The following is a 27,529-nucleotide window of genomic DNA, read 5'->3' as shown; positions in this document are numbered from 1 at the left end:
CTGCCATCAATAGGTGACCATTAATGAAATCTCATTCTTAACTTAATAAAAATGATGAATATTTTGTAATGGCTTATCAGAAGATTTTCATATGACATCACAGCTAATAAACTGGAAACATAGTATTTTAGAACTGCAACACTTTTTACAAATATTAATGAATTAAACCTCACAATAGCCATGTGAAATAAGTATTCATACCTTTATTTTACAGCTGGGGAAACTGAACCATAGAAAACAAGAAAAATCACCCACGTTAGTTTCTGGCATAGCTGGGGATCAAAACCTTGTCTCTTGACTTGTAATTGTGCCTTAACTATGAGTGAGGAAATTTTGCACATAAGTGCGAGCACGGTTGATTTATTATATAATGTAGAATACAACATTTTACCTGGACATGATGGACAACATTGTCCTGGATGTATGGTAGGGTTGCCACAGTTAGGTACAGGGCAGGTGATCAAGGCACACATCTCCCGTCCATTGTGACAATAACATTCTCGGCAACCGTCATGCCAGCTCTCCTCTTTCTCATGACGCCGCCCATCCATTGACAGGCAAGAGCCTGTTTTAACTGGTGGCATAACAGAATCTGGTATCTCTGCATAAAATGATCAGAAAATACGTGCCCTGGTCAAAGTGTTGCTTAGAAAAAAACAGTGCATACCTTCGTTAGATTTGTTTTTAAAGGGTTTATGTTTTAATTATTATTATTAGCTATTCTCTTTCTTTCTTTCACCCAGACTTAGAAATATGGTCAGCCTCAGAAGCACTTGAAACAAGCCTCTGCATGGTGTACCAAGGGGAAATGATCATGTATACTGTGGTTAGATGCATCTTCCACAAGAAAGCCAGTACTCACTTCTATCTACTGATAATGCACTGGTCATAATCACATAGAAACTGAATTTTGGTTTGGCAAGTCAATGCTGATAAAAACAACTTTGCACATCTTCTTATGACCAGGAGACAATGTGCTTTGCTTGGAATATCTTTCGAGTTGGATTGCAATGGGCTGGTGGTCACTTGCTTGGGATTCCGAGATAGGCATATTGCTGCTCATACTGTAGTGACAGCAAATATAAGATTACCCAATCAGGGTGAGAGCAATATCAAAGAGCAATGCTCATAAGGTTGAATTAATCCCTGGTGTAGCTCCATTAATTTAAATGAAGTTACATCAGGGATTAGTTTGGTCCATTTCTGCATTCTGAGTTCCTGGGTTGACCCCCTACACGCTCAGCCTCTACCCTCCCATTAGGAGGGAGGTGATCACAAGACCAAAGAGCCACCACTCTCTCTTCCAGTACCTCCAGGGATGAAAAGGGAATATCTTCAGCTTCCCTTCTTTTGATCTATAGCAGGGGTGGCCAAACTGTGGCTCGTGAGCCACATGCGCTCTTTTACCATTAAAGTGCGGCTTGCAAGCCACCTCCGCCTCCCCACCCCCTGTTCTCTACCTACCAGACTTGGGAAGGTGGGGGGCGGGGGAATGGAGAGCTCAGGACCTCTGCCCTTCAGTGGGGTGGTGGGGTAGAAGCGTCTGTCCAGCGGGGAGGAGGGTCTCGGGGCTTCAGCCCTGCGGGGTTCACCTGCTGGGGCTCGGGGCTTCATCAGGAGTGGGGCTGAAACCCCAAACCCCGGCTCCTGGCAGGTGTGCTCTGGGTCTCAAATGTCTGAAGACTGTCATATGCAGTTTGGAGGGTGAGTAAGTTTTGGCCACCCTGGTCTATAGGAAGATACGATTCCAAAGCACTTTCACAGGAGCTGGGGACTGGGTCCAGCATTCTCCTCAGAGATAGGAGAGAAATGGTTAAGAGAACCCTGGCATTCTTCTTCTACCCTCAAGACTCTAGTCTCCCCAAAGTACCACCTGTCTCCCTCCTCCACTGGAATATGTTGACGCTCAGTAAAGTGAGTAACGTAGCGTGGAAGCAGGGGAGGCAATGGGGATAAAGAGAATGAAGAGGAAGTGGAGGATTGAGTGATTGAAGAAAACCTTGGAGAGGAGGAAGAAAAAAAAAAGAAGAAGGGCAAAGGAAAGGAGAGATGGCATAAAAGAATGAAAGAGAAGGATTAACAAACAGATGGGAAAATGGCTGTAGGAACACACTTCATCTCAACCCTTTTTCTTGATGGAGGAAATGGTATGACAGGCTAAATACTAGAAAGGAAATTAAAAATGAAGGCAGGAAGAAAAGCAATGGCAGAAAACATAAGCAAATTTATTAGCAGAAAATGTAATATAAAATGTTACAATTAATATAATTTCCTATACGTTATGTGCATTCATGGTAGTGGATAGTGTGACATGAGAAGTATTTCCATGAATGAGGTATGACCTTACATACTTTACAAGTGATAGGCTGAAAAGAAGCCTCAAGAGACTTATGACAGATCATGCTAGTGAATGAAAATATCTCGCATACCATGAATCTGTTTTATATTTATTTGGGTTGTTTTGGTTATTACAATATGTGATTTAATTTGAAGAGAGTTAGTAAATGTTGAAAATTGTTTTGTTCCTGGATTGTGCTGACTGGTGGGTGAGACGATGACAGTTTGTGTTGCTTTTATTAGTTAGTGGATTGGGTAACTTTTTTTGACCTGGCTCCTGTGGCCAGGATAGACAGGGATGACAGAGACTTGTTCATGCCCTTCATGACATTTGATGTTGCAGAAGGATTCAGATTCTGGGTTGGTTGGTTCTATGGATTTTTAAAAAAATAAGTGGTTATGGCTGGAGTTCTGTGACTGGCTTTGGGCTGGGATTTCTGTGATCTGACTTGCTTTCAGGTTCTACTGCTGTAACACATGTTGTTTGCATGAGAAATTATTTATGTTAAATAACTTATTTTGGTAATCTCTTGCCTAAGTGATAGCTGCAATTTCTGTGTATTTCTTGTAGCTCGTTTTCAGCGTTTTTTCCGGCTTATAATAAAAGAAAATGGAGAGGTGTGTGAAAAGGAATGCTGGATTTTCTTTTTCTTTTTTTGTAGCAACTGTCCTTTTTTGATAACATCTAGAGCAGTAATTCCCAAACTGTGGTGCATGTACCACTGGCGGTATGTAGGCCACAAACATGGTAAGTAAATTGGTCTGAAGTACATTATTAGAATAAGAATTGACTGTAGCTACACTACTTAAAGTAGTACAGCAAGTAGTTTTGAGATTTAGAAGTCGTATACTAAGTCTTAAAAGTCTGAGATCCACTGATATATAATGTGACAGTGAAGTAAGATATTTCAAAATAAGGAAATAGTGCATATACCACCTGGTGATACTTTGAAAGGTATACTGACACGTGAAGACCTTGGATGTGTATAAGAGTATCCTCCCCCAAGAAATTATTTTGGAAATACCTATCACCTGATGCAATCTGGTATACTCCAAATGCGAGCTCCAGGTATAAGTCATTTCTAGTGGTGGTGATTTAGCATTCTACTTCAGCCACAGAGTTTAAGGCCAAAAAGGATCACTAGATAATCTAGTTTGGCCTTTTGTACATCACAGGCAACTAACAGCACCCAGCACCAGCACACTAAACCCAACAACCAAAATGAGACCAAAGTATTACAATCCGTAGGAGACTAGACTATTAAAAACCACAGGCAGAGAACAGGAAGGACGAAGGTGCACCAGTATTCCAGGCCCCTGCAATGGGAGGGAAATGATTAAATGAGATATACCCACATAATCCTGCCACATGACCCGCACCTGCATGCTACAGAGGAAGGTGAAAAAATCCCAGAGTCACTGCCAATGTGACAGAGGGGAAAAGTCCTTCTCGACCTCACATATGACGATCAGTTAGACTCTGAGCATGTGAGCAAGAAACAGCCAACCAAGCACCTGCGAGAGAAAATGCTCAAATGCCCTGGTCCTCCTCGCCTAATGTCCCATCTTCAGCTGTGGCCATCCCTGAAGCTTCAGAGAAAGGATATAAAAGAAACCCTCCAAGAATACACCGGGGGAGGGGGGGGTGTCCCTTCCTGACCCCTGCTGGTGGCCGGATGAAACCTGAAGCATGAGCTTTAGGAACATAAGACAAACCAGAACCAAGACTGTTGAGCTTTGTCCACTACCATCACAAGCAACCCCATCATACAATTGCACTCATAGGTTTGTCCAGCTTGCTCTTAAAATGAATTAAGTTGTTTGCCTCTTCAACTCCTATTGGGAGCCTGTTCCAGAACCTCACTCCTCTGATGGTTAGAAACCTTCTTCCAATTTCCAGCCTGAATTTGTTCATGGCCAGTTTATATCCATTTGTTCTTGTGCCAACACTGTCCTTTAGCTTGAACATCTCTTCGCCTTTCCTGGCATTTACCCCCGATGTATTTATAAACAGCAATCATCTCCCCCCTCAGCTTTTATTTTGCTAGACAAAACAATCCAATCTCTTTTAGTCTCATAAAATAGGCTCTCCATTCCCATGATCATCTTAGAAGCACTTCTGTGCACCTGTTCCAGTTTGAATTCATCTTTCTTGAACATGGGTGATCAGAATTGTACACAATATTCCAAATGAGGTCTTACCAATGCCTTGTACAATGGCATTCATAGTCCTCTCTCTCTCTACTGGAAATGCCTCAATTGATTCATCCTAGAATCACATTTGCCTTTTTACCAGACACTTTGATTGGTGTCTCAGTCTTCCTGTGATCAAGCCACACAGCCAGGTCTGTCTCTCCCTCTGTAGCTTCCAACTGATGAACCGCCAACCCTCCCTTCAGTTTTTGTGCAGAATTTCAACAAATGCTCCTGCAAGCCCCCTCCCAAACATACTAATGATTGGCAGTTCCAGCTACAGATTGACCCCAAGTTACTTCATCACAGGACACGTGTAATCACTTCTCAGCAGTGGCTGTGTGTTTAATTCCAGGTGAAGTTCAAGCTGTTGATAATAATTCAACAAAGTACTTAAGCATGTGTTTAAGCGTATTCCTAAATTTAACATATACCTAAATATTTGTGGGAATTGAGGCCTATAGCTCTGAATGGCACAAGACCCAATTATTCCGCAGAGCTGATCAAATATCTGATTTTTTGGTTTAGTGGACGAACCTAAAAATCCTAAGAATTTCATTTTGGGTCAAACCAAAACTAAATGTTTGTGGTTTTGCCTGCTGAAATGAAAAATTGACACTTCCACTCCCCTCTGCCTCTTTTCAGGGCAAATGCAGTGTTTTGTTAGCCCAAAATGAATTCTTTTTTCTTTTTTCTTTCTGTTTTCAGGTGTTTTTTTACCCTTTTACATTTTTCTTTAAACAAAATCTAGTGTTTTGAATATTTTATTAGTCAAATTTACTTAAACAGAGGGTCAGAAAAGAGAATGAGTAAGCAAGCATCAGAGGGGAAAAATAACAAGTGTGTAATGGGAAGGAAAGAGTAGGAAGGGGAAAAATTAGGAAAAGAGAAGGAAGGAAAATTAGAAGAAACAAGGAAAGGCAGAGAGAACATGGGTAAGATGTTAAAGAATACAACACAGGGAAAAGTGCAAGGGAAAATTTACCTATAATCAGCCTAGGGGAAAACAGAGGCTGAAAGTTATGGAAGAATACACATGGACGAAAAATAATGACTGAAGGGAAACAGAAGAAATAATAAAAACAAGGAAGATACAGAAGGTTAATTAAAAATATTTTAAATAGATAATACTTAATGATATATTCCTTAATTAAAAGTACATTTGATTTTTGTGGGGAAACAAGGATTCTGTAGGAAAACAGTTGCACTCTGATGTCTGTGTTGGTGAAAAAAATAGAGGAGTATATGCATACACTTCTAATATCTTATCCTGGACCATACAGGTCTTTGCTGTAGTCCCAATTCCAGGCAAGGAAAACTGAAATTCACCAACAGACATTGGTTCAATAAAAGATATTACCTCACCCAGCTTGCCTCTCTAATGTCCTGGGACTACCACAGCTACAGCTACATTAAAAAGGATAGACAGATAAAGGAAAAATGGACATCGGATAGTTGAACTGGCTTGAAAGAAGAGAGCTAACGGTTTCTCTTCATCTCTTAGATTTTCCTGAAGTCAGACATCCCTCCCAAACTTTATTTTGGACTACAGGTAAGGGGAGGATGCTGTTGATATTTGGGTTTGTTTTACAATAACCCAATAGTCAATATAATAAAATGAGTTTATATCCCACCAAAGCAATTGAGTTCTTCACTGAACCAACCATCACTCTGGGCTTGTCTTCAGTGCACTGTTGGCACATGTTATAATGCAAGTTTTGCCCATAACTTGATTCCCATTCACACACACAAATCTCTAGCTTGAGTTAAGTGGTGTTTTAAAGCTTCTAGGGATATAAATAGCAGTTAAAAAAAGTAACCATGTAACCAATTACAATTTTATTGGTTACACGTGATACCTTTCACTTCATATTTTTTATGAAAATATGCTTATGATATGAATATAACATAACAGATGTAGTTTATGCAAGATGGCTTATGTGAGATATCATTGGAAAGGTTATGATTTACTGAATGTGATTATCCAATTTGTATGCCTGTATCATTTCTGTATCTGAAGTTAGAAATATTAACTATGTATCTGTATTTCAGATGTGTTACTTTGGATGTCTCTCCCAACCAGCACTTCAGGTACAACAATGGAAAAGCCAGACAGGCTTAATGGGCCATTAGCAGAGACAATGGACTGTGAAAGAGCTTAGTCTTCCTGTGGACGCTGGAGACAGCCTACGAGCAATGGCTGCCACGGCCATGCAGAGACATGGGTCCAAGTCACCTGGTACTGAATACCCCTCTTCCCCTTTTGGAATGCCAGTGGTTTTCCACTAGAAGACAAAGGGTTCCCGCCTTACACAAGAGCTATATGAGGCACAGGAGTGACATCATCATGGTCCTCCTCTGCCTCCCCACCCAAAGAGACACTGAAAAAACACCTGGAAGCAAAAACTGAACTGAGGGGAGAAGGATAGAACCCAAGTTGGATGGGCATCTAGCTTGTGAGTAATAATACCGGAGGTCTCAAGAATAGACCAGTGCAGCTGCCTTTCAAGACTTTCTGTAATCTGCCTGCAACAATATCTAGGGTGAGAAATTCTATTTGTAACCAATTTCTTTAATGAACCTAGCTTAGTTTGCGTGTTTGGTTTCATTTGCTTAGTAATCTGCTTTTTTCTGTCATATCTCTTATTTTCACTTAACACACACCTCTGGTAGTTAATACACTTATTTCTTGTTAATAATAAAACTCGGTTTATGCAATTTCTAACTGGGCGGGCAAGAAGTGTGCACATCTCTCTTCACATTGAGGAGGAGGGCAGATTTTTATGAGCTTGCGCTGTGCAGATTTTTCTATATAGCACAATATTATTTTGGGTTTCTCCCCCCAAAAGGGGTGTGCACATGAGTGCTGGGGTAGTCCTCTTACACAGAGCGGACTTCAGTCTATGTCTGCAGAGGGGTGTGGCCCTACCTGTGTGCTACAAGAGGCCGGAGAGCCTACTTCAGCAAAGCAGGGAGAGGGAACCCAGGCTGATTGAGCAGGGGAGGCTTAGTTAAACCCCAGCACATCAGGTGGCATCCCAGAAAGGGGGGGGGGGTCTAACCAGTCACAACATGGTTAAACGTTTAACTGGGGAACCAGGGGTGCTGCAGCACCCCCATGTTTTACACGGGGCCCTTGGCTGCCGGCCCCGGCGCCCCAAGACCCTCCCGGCTGCCGGCCCCCAGGGCAGCAGCGGAGTTTAACCGTTAACTGAAACCAGTAAGACTGATGCTTATTAGTTAAACTTTTACATCCCTAAAAGCTTCATGTACCTAGCTTGTCAGGGGCTGTGGGCTGATGCTCTAGTGCTGCTGATGTTGGAGATAGGAAAACCCTGACAACGCAGCAGCTAAAATTACAACTCACCAGCTGCTAATCCAATCGCTCCAGTGTGGTCATTCACTCTCCCTTGAGCTAGGCTAGCTCTAGTGTACTGACTGTTACAGTGAAGACAACCCTTCTGAGTGGTCTGTCATATCAAACTCAAATCTATATAACTACTTCTCCTTGTACATTGCTGTATCTCAATAATGACCGCTGACAACTCTAGTAAATTCATTTTGAATTACAGTATATTTACAATTGGATCCTTGCAGATTAAATATTACACATTTTTGTATGATGTACTGCTGCGCATTTTTAATTTTTATCAACATATTACAAATGTGAGTAACCCCTCCCAAAAATAAAACTTTAAAAATCCCATTGAATCTTGCTACAAATTTGCTGGCACACCTCTGGGATAACTAACCCCCAGCTCACTATAGCTCACAACTACACCAAAACCTGTTATAATGTCCTATAAATCTAAACCTGTGATATCTGTGTCACGCTTTAAAACACACAGTAACTTCTTTATTGTGTTTAAGTCACTTAGCTTCTTTGCAGGTAATAGTACTGAAATTATTCATAGATTCTAGGACTGGAAGGGACCTCGAGAGGTCATCAAGTCCAGTCCCCTGCCCGCATGGCAGGACCAAATACCGTCTAGACCATCCCTGATAGACATTTATCTAATCTACTCTTATTATCCCAACATGTTCCCTTCTTCAAACTTACACTTAATTACTCAAATTTACTCTTAAGAAATTAAAGCTTCTTTTGCTTGGAATCCAACAGATCTTTAGATGGGTACACGGCTATATTTACCCTGGCTCTGTGTACAGTTTTGGGACTGCTTTAGTTGAGCAATGTTGTCTGATTAACCCTGCTATCCAGGTATAGTAATTTGCAATATGTATGGAAGCCAGAGGCTTCAACAGGAAGAAAATGGGCACAAATCTAGAGTAATCATAGCAGCAATGGCAGGAGTAATTTGCAGTGTGTAAGGGTAGATTGGAACAAGCTTCCTTTCCCTTTTTATCAACTGCTGAGTTAACTGCTATCTGGCTTTCGAGAGAAAGGCAACAGATTTTGTTGAAGGACACACTATAGGGCTGTCAGTTAGCTTGGGGTGCCTGGGTATTAAATAGTACCATAAAGCATAGTGTCAGTGACACTACATCTGCCAGTATCTGAGGCACCAGTAGGCATCCTCCAATATGTGCTTGATTGGTAAAGAATGATTTATTGTACTGGCCAGAAGCACCATCAAACCACTCCTTTGCTGTACCATTCCCTGCCCTCCTTTACAGTAATATATGATTTATATGTACTCAGATAAGAGGACATAATAAAGCAGAAGTATTAAGGCTGACTCCATCATACTGACTGATGCCTTATTCAAACTGCATATTGCATAACATGGATCAGAATAACTGAAAATCCAAATAGGGCATCTTTCTCCCTTCAAATGTCAATTGTGACATCCTTGCTCTCATCAGCCTTTTGCTGTGATACTCTTTATGTCAATGGCTAATACCTCCATCATTAGTTAGCATCATGTAACAAAGTGGGACAAATCTAGAATTTCTAGTTCCAGATTTGTTAAGTTGATTATAGTTTTTTTTTTTTTTTTTTTATAAAGGTAAGTCTCCAAGTATTCTGGAATTCTATGCCCTAGGAATTTCTCAGAATTGTACTCCAGAATCTAACCTTTTACAAAGAAAAAAAGTTTTAACTCTTATAGTTGTGAAGATAGATTTCCAAATGGGAATTAAGTTTAAACTGATGAATTGTCTACATGAGTATGCAAGCAGTCAAACAGTAGCTCTAAAAGACTCCTGATTATCTCAATGAGGTGTTGATTCAGACCTAATGACATCATCTTAAATAATAATAATCAACACTGTTACTCTTTCATTGCCCATCATTTTGGCTTAAACATTCAGCTACATAAACACATTAATCTATAATTTTAGCTGCACTGGCAGATACAGGAATAGGAACTAGTGGTGCCGCTGGTTGCTGTCAAAGGTTGCTAGGATTGGGAAAGAAGAAATCAAGTCCTCCCCTCTGGCAAAAGCTGCAATTGCCTCTTGGTGCTCTAAAACCAAAGTGCTTTCCGTGCCTACCTTAGAGCCAAAAACCAAACCGTCTCTTACACAGCTGTCAAAATCTACATCTTCCCCAATACAATGTTTACAGTACAAAGTTGCATTACAAATAAAAATCATGGGCACATTAAACATCTAGGAGTAGCATGACAATGGAATTTAACATAATTAAACAGCACAAGAAATACTTTATTGGTTATCATTCATTTTCCACAGTGAATGCAATAAAACTCTCTATTATTAAATGTACTTGAAGTAGCCACAGGTATGTTAGTCTGCTGCACTGGAGTGCTGAATAATTTAAGCCTAGTTTGCAACAGAGAATGCAGGGTTCTTAGTCATCCAAGAAACATGGAATTGGTTAGGTTTAAAAAAAAAGGAAAATAGATAAGCAGTTTAGAATTCATCTTTTCAAAAACTTGTCTACCGTAAGGTGATATGCACCGTTACAGTGCTTGCTGCCTACAGTAAGGTTACATCACCATGTAAGTATGTTACAAAGGGTAAAAGTGGTTAATCCACATGCTACATGGCATTAGTACAAGGCCTACAGACCATTCAAGAATTATTGCCTGCCTCACTAAAGGAAGCCTATTAAAAGGGGACATGTTGGACAGAGTTACACCGGTCTCAAGCCCTATTCTACATTGGCACAGAGATAGGCTGAGTGCCAACCCGAATTTCTAGGTGTTTGCCAACCCGAATTTCTATTACTCTAGTGCATCTGAAAATTATAAGAGTCAGAAAAACTTGACATACACGGACATGTTTGTATTAGAAAATGTAGCTGAATAAGTATACATGAACATATACAGTGGTGTAATTGTACCTCCTTGTTTAAGCAATCTTCGGGTAACCAAAAGAGCTGATTAACAAAAGAATGGTTTTACTGTGTCTCACCAGATTGTGCAGGTATCTGGAATGCTTGAGATCATAGTTCCTTTAAAGCTAGCTGGCCAACTACCTCTAAGTTTCATTTAAAATCCTGTTTATCTGAAGATTTCTGATGTCCCCAAGTCCTTTAAATAAATGAGATTGTGCTCAGGACTGGTATAGTACAAGCTATACTTTTACAGCTGAAGGAATGGCCTGGATGGACATGGGAAATTTAATTGCACAAAGTAGCCTTTAAGTGCTAAAACACAGTTTAAACCTATTTAGATATGTAACTCTTGCAGCTGTTACAATGTTAAGAAAGTTAATATAAAAGTAAATTTTGTGCACATGTAAATCCCAAAGTAAAAATTGCTGTGTGACTAACACTCATACTTCAGGGTTGTGTGAATGCAGCCTGAGCAAAAGCTAACAATTGATGAAAAGTACAACTATTTAAAACAGTTCGTTAGAGCAGCATGCGTACATGCATATACTCATGTGTAGAGCGAGATGCTGAGAGAAAAGTACAGACTGTAGGACATTTACATTTTTACTGTTGACATTTATTTATTAATAATCACTGATATGGACCCTGTATCAGCATGTGCTGGCCCTCAAGAAAGAAGCTCACATGGCCGCCACAGCCTGTTCACAGGTTGAGCCCCAGAATGACATTGAGCATTGTAGTCTGGGCAGAAGTGCATGCTGGGAAAGGAGACAGGGCTGTGGAAAAGCCCCAGTAATACAGATCAGGAAAGAGGCAAAATTAGCAGTGGTTTTCACTACGGAGGGAGCTTGTATAGTGGTAGAGAGTCCAGGAGATGGAAGTCCTGGAAGAAAATTTCAGACAGGCCTCAGAGGAGGGATAAGAGGCAGGTGAACAGAAGGGTAAGCAAGCCACAGCTGACAAAGAAGCTATGCATAAAGCTAAGTAATTTACCCAGATGAGATAAGAAAACTGAGGCAGTGGCCATATGTGGCAACAGAAAATTAAGCCATAGGTTTGGATGGTACTTTGGAAATTTGAAAAGTACATGGTCCCCGCTCAAAGCATTTACAACCTAAATTAGCCAAACATATGACAAAATATAAAGACAGATAAAAAGTATAGGGAAATGAAGGATAACGATTAAAACAAACAAATAATCTGAGTCCTATTATTCTATATACATATTCACAGTGAGTGAATAATTTATATTCGAATATATTTAAACAGCATTTGAGATATGACAAGAATGGTAGAGTAGAAATAGGTTTTGAAGAGAGATTGGAAAGCATGAGGATGCTGGGTGCAAAAGAAGAGGGATGTTGTTCCAGCTATTGAGAAATCAGTGGGAAAAACGTCATAATGGTGAGAGTAGTAAGAGGTGAAAAGTAGAGTAATGAGGTGTGAAGAGTGGCAGAGACTAGGAGGAAAGTTTTAGCATCACAGGAGATGAGATGTAGGCTGGGGCAGAGCTCTTGCAGAGCCTCAACAGTGAGAGTCAGGCATTTCACCATGCCAACCCCAGCTCATTTCCTTTCACCAACTTCCTGTCTCTTTCTGCATAAAACAAACTCCTCAGCCTCATTTTTAAGGAGTGAGAAATGGTTACCATTTTAGCTGCTGAACACTGAATATATTAAAGATGGGAAGGAAAGAAAAGTTATAGCAGTCGAGACAGTATAAAAACATGGTCTTGACTGTGGAGAAGGAAAGGGAAGAGTAGATTTTAGAAACATTATTGAAGGAAAAGCAGTAAGATATAGTGAGTTCTTTGATACAGGAGAGAAAGATAGAGTAGAGTTATAGATAACCCAGAAAATGTAACTTTGAGGAAATGGAGTTTTTAACGGTTATGGAGAAAGCGTGGACAGAAGAGTCATTAGGAGGCTATATAAGAAGTATAGTTTAGTGTTAACATGTTTAGTTTAAGAAACTGCAGGACATTCTTGAAGAGATATAAGAGACAGGAAGTGATGCACACCTGGACAGAGGAGGTGGAGAGCACATAAGAGGTGTCAGAATAGAGGTAATAGAAGACCATGAGAGTGCCTGAGGCTAGTAACACTATTTAACACTGGTTAACATTTGTATTGTTCACTAAAGAGAAATTTAAATATCTTATCTCAATTACATTTTGCAAAATTGTTATTAAATGATTAGGGATATTATGTGTTAATATTGTTGAAATAAATCCCAGCTGTTGGTCAAAACTTGTGCATTATTGCCAAGCTTTGACACTGTTCATTGTGAATCGAAGGAAAACTGAAGTTTTCCACAGACCAACTGTTTTCCTTAAGTTTTCTTCTACAGACAAGAGAAGTGAACTTACAAAAGTAAAAGCTTTTAAGAATCATATATTTTAACAAAATAAATAGTTATTTGTTACTTTTACTTAACAAACCAAAAGTCTCTAAGAACTTGTTGGACGCAGAGGGATGAAATAGCAAATTATTTCGATAATACTTAAGATTAAATGTATTTAAACAGGATCAGAAAAAAATAATATTCACCTAGCTACCAAGCAACCTACATCTCAGTTGAAATAATACTACTTAGCACTTGTATAATGTTTTATACATTCAAAGCAACGTGCAAATACAGATGCAATGATGTACAGTGAATTGGGTCAGGTGGAAGTCAAATTAAATATTTAAAAAAATTTAAATATAGATTTAAAGAACACATATTCCAGTGAAGGAAGCAAAGAGAAATTCAATCAGTTTTCTCAGGCTTAAGGGCCTGATTGAAATCCTACTAAAGTTAATCAACTGACTCTCACTGACTTCTCAATGGAAGATGGATTGGGGTCTAAAATGTCAAAAAAAACTGTGATGTGTACCTTTACTAGGCTGACATTAAAAACACAAAAACTACAAATGGTAACAAAGCCCTACTATACAGGGTCCTCCCCTACAGAAAATGAAATTGACTACCACCATTTGAGTTACCAATTTGCAAGTCTTATCAATATAACGTACTACTCCTTTCCATTTCTCCTAGCTTCTAATTGCTTTGAAAGAAACATAGATATGGAGGTAATGCATTCACACCTACCTCTGCACTTACAGAGAAGACAACCATGATTATTCTGCTGGAAGCCCATTGGACAGATCTTACCACAAGGAAGTTCTGGGCATTTCTTACAGCGACAGATGTCACAGCCATGCTTGTTCTTCCTAGATGACCGAAATAATTTGTCAAAGGTCAGCAGATCACTTTAAATGTCTGATTAAAAAATGCCCATGATCTTCAGAGCAAAGGCTTCCCCTGAAGTGACTAAGTAAGTAAAAATAATGCCCATAATTGTAATTCTTGTACTCAAAGGTGGTAAGGGGTAAATAGATCTCCACTCTTGGCTTGTGCTCCCTCTGTGTGACTGGCAGAAACACCCTATTTAAATTTCAAGCTATTAGGCCACCTCATTTGCCTGGTACATTTAAGTGCTGATGAGCCAGCACTGCTTTTGACAATCAGTTCTTTTTTCAGGTGAAAGAATAATAGAGTAGATATAATAGAACATCTCCAAATCTGTGAAGAAGATAGAAGGGTAAGTGGGGATCTATTATAATCACTATCTTCTGAGAACAAAAATTACAAGTAATTTTTTTCTCCAATAATATACAGTAGATCTCCACTCATGTAAAATGCTCCAGGGATGTAACTGAAAATGTTAAATAAGTAACATTGAAATATAAGATGAGGAATGCCAATAACCAAGCGGTAAAGGCAGTGAATGCATAGTTACACATTTTTTTAATACAGAAAGATAGAGTATCTTTGTGAAGATACATAATATAGAAGCTAAGTACAGAAACATTTTCTCACCTTCCAGATAAATACATTGAAACAAGCAAGAGATGTGGGGGTTTTTTGTAATCACAAACCAAGTTCTGTAACCCTGGTAATGCTAATCAATACGGTGTTATGAAAAATAGTTCTTGTCAAACAAACTTGTTACTGTTTTTTGATGAGATCATGTTTTATTATTAAATCTATTTACACTATACAAAATCAATGCAGCCTATATTAAGTGGATTAAAAACTGGTTAACGGATAGATTGCAAAAAGTTGAATAAATTGGAACAATCTACCTTGGGATTTGGTGAATTCCCCATCCCTTGAAGTCTTTAAATGAAGACTAGATATCTTTCTAATAGATATGCTACAGCTCAAACAGAAGTTATGGTCTCATAGTATTACAGTGAAATGATACCGCTCCATAGATAAAGCTGGAATTAATTAACCAATCTTAGCCCACTAACTTTGCCAAAACTAAATCAATACACCTGACATTTCCTAAATGTGGTCATCTAAGGAATGAGAGTCTATAAATAATGTTTTGGGGATAACTGAACAGGATGTAAGTGAAATACAAAAGTCTGAAAAATCAAATCTTTCATTTTAGTAAAACTGGTCTAACTTTTTTGGAACATTATATTTAAACTCAAGTAGTGTTAACATGGTTGCCCTCAACAATTCAGAGATTTTTAGATTTCAAGGTCAGAAGGAACCATTGTGATAATCTAGTCCGACCACCTGCATAAAATGGATCATAGAACCTCCCTGAAATAATATCTGTTTGAACTATAGCATATATTTTAGAAAAACATCTAATCTTGATTGGCAAAAAAAACCAAAAAACAGTGATGGAAAATCCACAACCCTTGCCCTTGGTAAGGAATGTTAATGACTGTTGCCTTTGAATCTTTTGGGTAAGACTTGGTAAGATTTTAAGTAATATTACATTAAAAATAAATATACAGTGTTAATTTAAGTTTTTATTTAAAGTGTAAGTTTCTAGCTTGATGGTGCAAAGATAGCAATCTACTCATTTTAAAAGCTATTGTTTTTATTTTCTTAAAAAAAAATCACAGAATATTTATAATGGTCTTTTTTCTCAGACATCCCACACCATTTATACTCTTTATTCACCTTGCAGCCTCAAAGCCATTGGTTATCAAAACATCTTGAGCTTTAACATCTTTTCATATGCACACCTCTTTCCAGGAAGGATAGTAGCTGTTGGAATTTTAACCGCCCCAATGCCTTCCCCCTTGAGTGCTCAATCTTTGATTCAGTACCCCTAGCAAGGGGCCTGAAAGACATGGAATGGTAAGAAAGTGTGAGAGAGAGACTGTGTGATGAGGAAATTGATGCAGAGAAGGTATGCAGGGAAGGCAGGCATGTATGGCAACAAGAAGCGTTAAGGTAAAGGTAAAGGTAAACCATAAGGTTGGGGAATAGAGGTACATTTTTCTTCCACTAAAACCATCCTAGAGGAGAACATGGAAAGGCAGCGCTCATTCCCCACACCCATTCTTTTCCCCATAAATGTAACTCTTTCTGTGCTACAACAAAACTTCTTTTCCATGTATCCCACCAAGTGCAATCCTTTCAGTGCCAGAACTGATGCACCTCTCCTTCAATCCCCATCAAGCACAACACTAACAGAATGAATTCCCTGCCTCCTTTCCTTTACATGCCCTATGGAGTTTCTAAGCTCTGTCAATTGAACCAGTCTGATTCAGGGAGTTTGTGAAAGGTAATTACTCCCCCTTCCAAATTTTCAACTATCAATGATTTAAAATCATGTTTCTTTTTAAAGTCCATTCTTTAAATTAAAAAAAAAAAAAGATTTTGTACTTACATGTTGGTAATTCTTTATTTTCTCCCCATTTTATAGTGACATGGTGGGATAGGTAACATCTTTTACTGGATCAACTTCTGTTGGGGTGAGAGAAGTTTTGAACCTACACAGAGCTGCTCTTCATGTCTGGTAAAGGAACTCCCAGCATCACAGCAAAATGGACTAAATGCACTATAAGGGTTAGTGGTTTACAGATTGTCGTAATAAGCCATATATCCAGTATTTCTGTTCAGTCCATGATTTTTGGTATCTAGCAGATATATCCCAGGCTCATCTTTTGAAAGTGTTGTGCAGGTTTCCTTTGAGGATGAAGACTGATGGAGCAATCACTCTATATCTGACCTATGAAAAGTGTTCACCCACAGGTGATACGGTGTTGTCGTCTTATTTGTCTGTGTGAGTTCATTTGAGAATGTAGTGATTGCCTGGTTTCATATAATTCCTATTGGGACATTTAGTGCACTGGATGAAGTATACCACATATTGTGGCACGTGTAGGATCCATGGCTCTGGAAAGATGTATTGTGGGGGGCGTTGATCATAGTAGCAGTGGAGATACGTCTGCAGGTTTTGCATCGGTTGTTCTGACAGGATCTGATGCGCTTTGAGTCAGTGGGTCCTGGTCTGTGGGGAGCTTGCTTCTGATGATGAAGTTGGAGAGGTTGGGGGGTTGTTTGAAGGCCATAAGTGGAGGTTCAGGAAAGATTTCTTTCAGAATGGGGTCCCCATTGAGTATGGGTTGTAGTTGTTTGAGGATACCCAATCATATGGATTCCAGTGTGATGCAGTAGGTGGCAACTGCAGTAGGTGTGTGCAGTCAGAGTGGGTTTTTTATTTCTGTACTGCAGCAGGTTCTCTCGGTGTATTTGGGTGTCCCATTCCATGATGCGATCCTACTTCTCTTGTTTGATGAAGGCAGTTTTAAATTTGTTAAGGAGTATATCCCAAACTTTCTCCTAGGAGCATATTCTGTGGTATCGGAGTGTCTGGCTGTACATAACAGATTTCTTGGTGTGTTTGGTTTGGTTACTGGACCTATGAAGGTAGGTGTGGTGATCTGTGGGTTTCTTGTATATGGCTGTCTGAAGAGTTCCATTGCTGAAGCTGATTGTGGTGTTCAGGAAGTTGAGGCTGGTATGAGTGTGTTCCAGAGAGAGTATAATGGATGGGTGGTGGTTGTTGAAGTTGTAGTGGAAATCTATGAGGAAATTTAAGTCTTCTGTCCAGAGGATGAAAATATCATCACTGTATCTCAGGTAGATCACTGGTTTTGTGGTGCATTTATTCAGAAATTCTTCAAGCTGACCTATGAAGAGGCTGGCTTATTGGGGAGCCGTCCTAATACTCATAGCCATTCCCATGGTTTGGAAAAAGTGTTTGTTGTTGAAAGGAAAATTGTTATGGGTGAGGATGAAATGGATGAGTTTGGCGATGTGTTGGGGGTGGATATAGGGTGGTTAGGGTTGTCCTCTGTCTTGTAAATATTTCAGGCAGGCAGCTGTGCCATCATTGTGAGGGATGGTGTATAGGGAAGTGACATCCATGGTGGCAAGGACAGCGTTCTGAGGGAGGTTGTTAATATTGAGGAGCTTGTGGAGGAAGTCAGCCGTGTCCTGGAGGAAACTGGCCCTGGGTGTGGCTTGAGGATGGTATCTCTGAGTCTTGATATTCCTTCAGTAAGTGTTCTGTGGCTAGATATGATGGGTCTGCCTGTATCTTGTTTATGTATCTTGGGAAGCATGTAGAAGGTCCCTGGGGTGGGTTCCTAGGGGATGAGTTTGTAGACTGTCTTAGAGTTGTTTGTGGAAGGATTTGATGATATTCTTAAGTCCCTGGGTAAATTGTGGTGTGGAGTTTTCTCTGAGTTCTTTGTAGTAGGTGGTGTCAGAGATTAGTTGTTGGCCTCATTAACTTAGTCATCATGTTTGAGGACTACAATGGCACCTCCTTTGTCTGCTAGTTTGAGCACTATATGATGGTTAGATTTCAGGGACGATATGGCTGTCCTCTTGGTGGTGAAGAGATAACGGTGGATGTGATGTTAAGGATTTCGCAGTTATTTTTCCTGAAGCAATGTAATGATCAAGAGTGTGGTTTTGCCCACTCTGTAGTGTCCACTCAGAGGATTTTTTTTTCTTATGACTGTAGGTGGGAAACATGGTAGTTGTGAGTGGTGTCATAATTGTTGTGACAGAATTTTTTGAAGCGGAGATAGCGGAAGAATTCTTCTAGTTCTTCACATGTTGGTATGATATCAGGTTCTGTGGTGAGGGTCTCTACCTTGGATGGTCCCTTACAATATGTGCTAACTACTTGTGCTAAGATATCTGTTCCACTTTGCATTTTGCTTTGATGAGGGAAGTTCCTTTCCCATATCTGAAGAAGAGCCCTGTGTTGCTCAAAAGCTTGTCTCTCTCATCAACTGAAGCTGGTCCAATAATAGATATTACCTCACCCACCTTGTGTCTCTAATATCCTGGGACTCACACGGCTACAACTATGCTGAATTCCCATTTTATAGTCAAATGTTTTTTACTTGTTTCTTTAGTTTCCTAATTGTTAGCAGAATTTCACTTTTTACATAGGGAGTATTTCTACTAAGAAGTTTTACCTTGAAAATGCTCTAATCTTTGATGAAAAAGACGGTTCCAGGGTTTCATTAACATCCTTACTCTGAGAACCATGCACACGCAAACACATTGATTACAACATAGGCTGTGCTATATTTGCAACCAACTCCACATTCCAATATGTTGAACTTCCACAAGTCAAAAAAGCTGACCTTCTTTGACTAGGTTATACTGCTCCATAAGAGTTTGCAGTCTGAAGTCAATGAGACTGGCGTTCCTTGGTGGTTTTTGCCTAAATATGGGCTTGGGAGTCTAATTTAAGGTTCCTATTTTTAAAAATTTTGTTCGGCATGTCTAAAAAAGTCCACAATAACTTGGCTAATATATCAAAAGCCGAAATAACTTTTCACTGTTAACATTGAAGCAATTTTGTTTTGAAGTGACAGATTTTATGCCAGGAAATTTTTTGTTAAACTACCGTTTTAGCTTAACTTTTAGCATGAGTAGTCTCATTGAGTTTGGGGCTATTCATGTGAGTAATGATGCTTCCCTGCGTAATTGTTTGCAGGATCAGCACTTTAATTTTCAATATTTTTTTTTTTTTGCCTGCAGCAGTTCTGTAAAATTCAAATAAAAGACATTACTAACAGTGGCACTTAAACCCCCCCCCCCCAGCCAACCAGTGTTTATAGTTCAGTTCGTTATACTTTATTTAATCTAAAGTTGCAATAGTACAAATTTAATTTTTTTTAGAAAGCCTCAAGCTGATTTAAACAACAAACTAAACCCTAGTGATTTAGATCAACAATTTAAATCACCCAATCTTATTAAAAATAATTACTTAAAAAAACTCCAAGACATCTCTGAGACAAAAACTGTTAAGAACACTATGGCTGTAATTAACAACATTACAGGAAAGGCAGAGTAGAAATTTAGAGACAAGGTTACTAAAAAAATTTACTGGTGTCAATTTTACTCGATCAACTAATATAGAAAATGTTATCAATATTCATCAGAACCCACCTTACTTGCTGCCTTCACTCTGTCCCATTAATATTTCCAATAGTTAACACAATACCTGAATTCACATAGTTCATATGTACAAAGAACCAATTCCTATTCACTTCCTATAAGCTACAGACCCCTCTCCATTCCGCATGACTGTTCACAGGGGAAGACAACATCTCACCTCTTATTCATATTCAGTACAGAAAACCTATAATCCCAATCTATCTTTCCTCTATAAACTAAGGAACCCAAACTACCTCATCCACTCTATATGTATAGGGTAGAAACTACTGCTTCCTACATACCTCTAGACACAGGCCTCATATAATACCTTGTACTTCTATAGCACTTTTCATATAAGGCGCTATAGTTCTTTAATAGCACTAATGAATTAGGGCCTGATTGTGCAAGTATCTAAGCACACTTAACTACTCAACTTATGACATCCAGTACTCTATTCCAAATATGACCTTTAACCCCCTAGATGAATGAGTACCACAATCACTGGAACATGCGGAAGCTCCTATAAAGAAAACATTACATCTTCCTTTGAATTAAGTGATAAAGTCATAATGTGATAAGTTTATAAGGAAAAAATTGTGCAACCCTTGCTCATTTCAGTGAGCACTCAAGTTATTCCATTTAACGGCCTCATGATGCACAAGCCATGCAAAGTTTCCCTGTATTGCCAGCTTACAGTCTATTTCCCTCTGTGCAGTCAATTTGCACTACTTCCACTGTGTTTGGGCTTTGTTTGTTCTCTCAAGGGGAAAACAGGATTTGAATCATAGCTACCAACGCTTATTGAACACCTCTAGTATTTTTTATTGTCTTTCAAGTCTAACCTGTTCAGATGAAAAGGGGATCAGAAAACTTTATGGGAAATCTTGGGCCACATCATCTGTAAATCAACATCTCTTTTGCATTGCTACTTTACCCTTGATTAGAGAAAAACTATGTTCTAAACAATAGAATTTCAACTTCCAGAGGGGGGAGAGAGAGAGAGAGAATGGAAGATCTCCTCACCTGTTTTAATACAAATTTACATACTTCAGATGCTATTTTGTCTTATTCTTTTCAATAAAAAATTCCACAGATTTCTGATCTCGTGCTTGAAGTTATTTACCAAAAAATCTTTTTTTAGGCAGTCCCTTAGCATTAGATACTGCCAGTGTGCATTCTTGTGTTAACCTGATTTGGTCTTTAACTCTGCAAAACTCATCCAGAGTTTGAGAATACCATTTTCCAGCCAATTCTTCCAATTTAACATTTGACCTTTTATTCTGAATACTGAATTTCCCCAGATACTGCATGAACTTCAGTTGATTTCCTTGGACTGAATATTAATATGAAATGCGTGTCTACTCTGGTTTTCCAAGAATGTATTATTAGTGGGTTAACTAATTTTAAGTGTAGTTCTACTCTAAAAATTGACTATATTTCTTGCTAGAGAGGTCTGCATATTCAGAATCCTATCTGCTGACTTTACAGACACAGATATGTTTTAGTTACAAACTCACATAAGGAAATACTGCTAAAAGAGAATGTGGTGGATTCTATTTCATCTTGTGCTTTGTCAAACACAATTGTTCCCTAAGTTACAGTATGTTACATATGCACAAACCCACTGAAGATGAATTGCAAAGGTGCCTTAGAGCATAAACTGTCCTGCAAAACTTTTATTATTGCTGATTATGCAGTAGCAGGAAAGAACCCAGCATAACTCAGATTCCAGTTTGAATTGGCAGGTCTGGCAATTAGAAAAAAGGATATTTTTACTTGTATAGTGAGCACATTTGATCTGCAAGTCATTGGCATGATAAGGGATTCGCACAATGATTACAAGCATTTTTTAGAGTGAAACCATCGTTTTAAGTATTTTGATATTTTGAAGAGACATCGACTCCTGTATTGGTAGCTTTTGTGAAAAGGATTTTTATCACAACCCGAGACATTAACTTTCAATCTAGCTTCCATAGCAAAATTGTATGTGCAACATTTAAAATAATTTGATATAACCTCAGATTGGACATCCTTAATCTAGCTTTTTTCTAATGCTAATTCATTTGAGTCATGGTTTATGGTTTACACAGCTAAATGGAAAAATACTTCTCAATGATTAACAATAAAATGTGGTGGTTTAACCTGGAGAGTTTGTAACAGTAAACTTATCTGCATATACAGAAAAACAACAGCAGCATTAGAAGGACCGTTGGTTTGAGCAGAGCAAATCTAGGCCTAGTTTCAGGGGGAAAAAACCCTGAAAGACGCAATTAAAGTGTATCCACATTAAACATGGAATGCCAAGCCTGGAACTGCTAAACAAAAGGATGGATGCAATTTTAATTTATTATCCATGACCAAGAGAAAGGACAAAGCTAACAATCTAATGACTAGGAATAAAAATAAATAAATAAAATACCTGCAAAACTATAGCATTTAAACAGCAGAGCTGCATGTACAGGGCTCAATAGTGGCTTTTGTAAGATATGCTTACACTGCAGCTGGGGGCATGCTTCCTGGCTTGAGTAGACAGACACGCTAGCTCTGTTCAAGCTAGCGCGCTACAAATAGCGGCACAGTCAGGGGTAGCATGGTTGGCGGCTCAGCATAGTTACTTGACTATGTACCTAGAATGTCCAGGTGGGTCTATATTCAGGTGGCTAGGCTGAGCTGCTGCCTCAACTATACTATTTGTATATTGCTAGCTCAAGCAGAGGTAGCATGTGTCTGTCTACCCATAGTAGAAAGCATGCTGTCAGCTGCAGTATAGACAAATGCATAGAGGCAGTGCAGAAGGGGATTGTTGCAGCAAGTATTCCAGGAGACTTTGTGCCTCAGGCAAACACAATGTCTCCTGGAGTATCAGTGGAGCACAAACACTACTGATGGGTCTGTCAAGGTACTTCTACGGCTGTCATCAGTGTAGTATCTCTGTGCCTCAAAAACAATCAACACTTTTATCCTCACTAGCTCTTTGTGAGGTAGGGAAGTATTATATCCATTTTTTAAAATGAAGAATTGAGCACAGAAAGATTAAGTGATTCGCATAAGGTCACACAAGAAGTCTGCAACAGGTGGGAACTGAATCCAGGTCTCCTGAGTCCCAGTTCATTCTCTTAACTCTGAGATCATCCTTCCTCATGGATCCATCCTTCTTTAGGATACAACTTGTGCTCCCCCTTGTGGAGTTAGTACCCTGACTTGTGAAGAGGCAGATAGTGGCCATGATCCTGCCCTTCTCCATTCCCTTTGAGTTGTCCTATGCCACTGTGGAAACTAGAGTCACAGTGTTTATGTTTGGGGAAGTGCAACAATTAGACAGCTCTGGCACAGGATGCAAAGCGTGTGGAAGACTCCTCATGACCTCCTCCTCCTTTGTGTATCTGCCCGGAATTGGGCAAAGTCAGAAAATACCTTCTCTAGTCATGACAAAATACTATCACCTGTACCTGAATACTAAAATGTTCTGCCAAGAGATAGTGGAATAACAAGGTCTAGATTAGAAAAACTTGAGGGTCTGGGAAATTCAAAACAAAATTAATCAGGGGACTTACTTTTTTCTTTTCATCAAGTGTTCAGCTGATCTATTTGGCCCTAACCTACATTACATCAATTCTGACACAGAAGTACCTAGAATAAAATATCCTTTTGTAATTGATAGTATGGGTTTAATGGCATTTTTGTAAAAGAGGGATCGGATTTGCATGTGAATTCTTTTTGACAGAGCTGTACTCGAGTGCATGCTTGAAGGGAGAAATCAGTGTGTTGTCCTACACCATAATTTTGATGATCCATGATTAAGGGTTACTGGAAATTGTGGAAGGTATTCTTCTTCTTCTTACAGGGCAATCTTCCATGGTAGAAACTGGCTGATTAAACAAGCCTTTAAAAATCCCTAAAGTTCTTGTTGCTGAGATGGACAATGCTGAAGGCACCAAGTCCTCTAGTTCTTGGGTGGCTTCACACTCTGCTTGGGGTCCTAGGGATCTTTGAAGCTGTGCTTGCTGGCATTGGCTGGGTTATTAGGCACTGCTTCTTGTTTATTCCTCCTCTGGTATGAAAAATATGAATGCTAGATGATGGAAACTCAGAGAATTGAAAAGTTGCCTTACTCTTGTTCTCTTCCATCTGTTCAATTTCCACCCTTTTTCCTAAATTTCTCTACCTCTGTGTGACAGGTCCTCATATTTTTTTTGCTGCACTTTTTGCAGGAGACGATAAGACCACAATGATGCATGCTTGCAAATTTCTATCCCGGAAGAAGCTGTTTTTGTTGTTGCAAGATAGGCATCAAAAGACACACTAACCAGATGCAAATCCTCTTTTACTATGTTCTTAAAGCATTCTTCTTGCTCATGGGCTTTCCTCTAGAAAGAGGAAGAATCTGTGTCCTTCCAGAAAAGAGACTTCAAAAAAATGTACGATGTTAAGATTTCTCCAGATAGCACTGACCTGATGAATCTTTTTTTGCCTCAGTCTCTTGGAGTCAGCCAGTTAGAGAGGTGAAGGTATGGACTGGGAAATATGGTGCTGAGAATGCCAAGCTCTTTGATGGAATCAATTACTGTTTAACATTTACATAAGGTACCTTTGGTACACAATCAATGGGGCTGAACATGTTGATAGACTTGATGGCTTAGGCACAGACATCAGCATATTTTGTGGGGCTAGAGCCAGGTGCTCCAACTGATATTTGGTGAGCAAGATGCCTTGACAGGTTGTGTATGGGTCAATAGGGCTGAAATCATGCAGGAAGAAAGCATTCATTAAAATGTACAGGAGGCCAATCCATACTCTTTGGCGCTGGGCTCTCATTGCTATGACAGTGTAGATCTGCAGTGAGCAGAGACCCCAGGAAATCCAAGATGCTGAGGATACATGAGGGAGGTATCATATATGCCAAAATATTTAGCTAAAGAAGTAGACCTGTTCTACTTGTTTTGGAGACATGCTTCCATTTTAACTTCAAGTCATTGTTGAGTGCCACAAGGAAATGATGTCGATGCTCCAACAGATCTAATGCCTTTATGTAACCCTTAACGTCAGACTTAATTCAAATGCTTTGCAAATGGTGAAGTGGCACTGCAGGGTCTATTTAACTGGTCTTACTTTTAAACAGGCAAATCTGAAGAGTCAATTTCCATCTGAGGTATTTAACTAGTATTTTTAAGGACTTCCAGGCTACTTTAGAGAAAGAGAATCAGATCTGATTGATTTAAGTCCTCATAATTTAAAAACACATTCTAGAGAATCTGAATCAATGGTGTGTCCCCAGATACAATAGGGAGAAGACATTACCATTCTGACAGACATCTGCTAATCACACTTATGGCTCTTTTTGAAGTCATTGGTCTGTGCCTCAAAAAACCAAACAAATCACAACCCAGAAGAAAAAGAAGGAACGAGCCAGAGACCTGCCATGACACTCAGCCTTAGCAAAGAGGCATCTCAATCAAATATAAGGTAGTCAGGTATCAAAGACTCACCTCACAGATAAATATCTAATTTGTATGTAGACCAAAGTAACAGTAAGAAGCAGTTGAAACAATAAGAAGAGAAAACTTCACTTTAAAAAAAAACGAATAAACTCCCACAGAGTAAGGATGAACATGTACACATAGCAGCAACAGTCAAAAGATGTTTCTCTGTCCTAAGTAGAAAGAAAAATGGACTGAGGAATGGCTGACTATTATTCTTAGCAGCTACACATATTCCACTCACTGGTGTTGTGGATTCTGGGTAAGGAAGTTACCGCCAGTCACACACTGGGAGTAAAGAACCATGAATGGAAATCTATTGCATTTACTTACCTTAGGACAACATTCATTCTTCCTAAATACCCAAGGTCCAACATTTAGAAGTTGCATAAATATGTTCATTGTGGATTTCTGTCCCTACTGTGTTTCACTCAAAACTGTAATAAAGTATCCTTTTTCCCTTCCCCCCCATAATTACTGTTTATAAAACAAAACAAAATAAAGGAAAAAATACTGGATCAAATAAAACTTAATCCCATAAAGTGCTCATTAAGAAAGAGTGAGTTTTTCCCAAATTCATTTTAGTGGAAAAATGTATTATACAATTATAATAAAAACAGAACAGTAAAACTAGCAAATTAATATGAATAATAAATAAAAAGTAAATAAATAACACACACATCAATGAATAACAAGCACAATATGTGGCATTTCAGAATAATTATGATAAGCATTTCCAGAACTCACAATAGTACACAGTTTTAAACACTGCAATATATGATCCAAAGTTAGGATTACTAGTGAAATAAAATAAATTAATTTGAAGGTAGAAATATTTTATAAAGGAAAAAGTATAAAGAGAAGCTAGCTTGATAGCCTTAGATACTCCACAGCAAAAATCAAGAAAAAGAGTCAATTGAAAGAAAAAAAAAAAAAAAAAAAAAAAAAAAAACACCAAAACACATTTAGGTCTTTGCTCAGGAAAGCACTTATGCTCATACATAAGTGCTTTCTTGCATCGGGGCCTTAAAAGACAGTGACATGCCTTTAAAATGACCATATTTTAACAATGATTCCACACGCTAGCTTTTACATTCAGAACTGGAATCATATACTTTTAAAAAGTATTATTGGTGGAGTACTGAATTTTAAAAAAAAATTGAGAGCTGCCCTGTAAATAAACTATGTAAACTGCACATGTACGTATGCTATTTTATGTTGAACTATGAGAACGTGTGTGTGCACACCGAGATGTCCATTGTATGTATAGCTCAAGTAACAGTCAACGGTGGATTTATCTTTTCTGATTTTTTTTTTTAAATTAGTGCTACAACAATGTTACGACCCTTAATTTAAGAGCTATAACATGAGGCAGCTGTTAAAGCAAGGTCTAACAACCTTGACAGTGTCCTTTTTATAGTGACATCATATTAGATTATTCTGTATAGTTTGTTATTGATTAGGAAGCTAAAAATAACTGCTAATTACTGAATACTATCAGAGATAACAGTATTTAAACTCAGCATCTGAAAATGTAAATAAAAAATTCAGGTATTCCATGCCAAAGTTCAAGCGTTGTTGAGCACCTGAATGTCGCAATGACATTTTCTATACCATAAACAAAGTCAGGTTCTGCTTTTTGCTACAAATTGCAATGAAACACGAGTTTAATAACCTATTGGTTTTCATCGTTCATGGTAACGTTAAGATATTTTTTACATTTCTTTACACTAGTGGAATATTATTTCAGTTTGTACTTTTGAATTATCAACATTAACATAAACAGAGGATTCAAATATCAACTAGTGAAAATTATTCTTGTTGTCCATAACTGGTGAGAACATGTGGAATATACGGTCACATCTAGTAATTTTCAAAGCTCTCCAGAATTTTGCCCCAACTACATCTCTTCCATAATCTTTTACACCCCCCTTGTACTCTCAGATTGCCCACATTTCCTGTCTACCTACTCTCTTTGTCTTCTTCATCCAGTGGA

The 27,529-nt window shown here is 38.7% G+C and overlaps 1 protein-coding gene across 8 annotated transcripts in view; it reads right to left on the bottom strand.

The window, feature by feature from the left end:
- Window positions 1-27,529, bottom strand: part of CRIM1 (cysteine rich transmembrane BMP regulator 1) — a 317,691-nt gene that overhangs the window by 32,472 nt on the left and 257,690 nt on the right. For 6 of the 8 annotated variants that reach the window (XM_005296243.4, XM_005296244.5, XM_005296245.4 and 3 more), the window contains 2 exons: window positions 13,883-14,004; window positions 392-601 (listed from right to left, as the gene is read on the bottom strand). The exons of 1 other annotated variant lie outside the window; for it this stretch is intronic. In XM_005296243.4, the coding sequence (XP_005296300.2) occupies window positions 392-601; window positions 13,883-14,004 (332 nt within the window). The remainder of the gene's footprint in view (window positions 1-391; window positions 602-13,882; window positions 14,005-27,529) is intronic. One more of the 8 variants, XM_005296246.4, reaches the window with a different exon arrangement.

The sequence above is a fragment of the Chrysemys picta genome, chromosome 3, assembly GCF_011386835.1.
Source record: "Chrysemys picta bellii isolate R12L10 chromosome 3, ASM1138683v2, whole genome shotgun sequence".
In the NCBI taxonomy this organism is placed as follows: Eukaryota; Metazoa; Chordata; order Testudines; family Emydidae; genus Chrysemys; species Chrysemys picta.
This window is presented reverse-complemented; position numbering and strand designations above follow the sequence as displayed.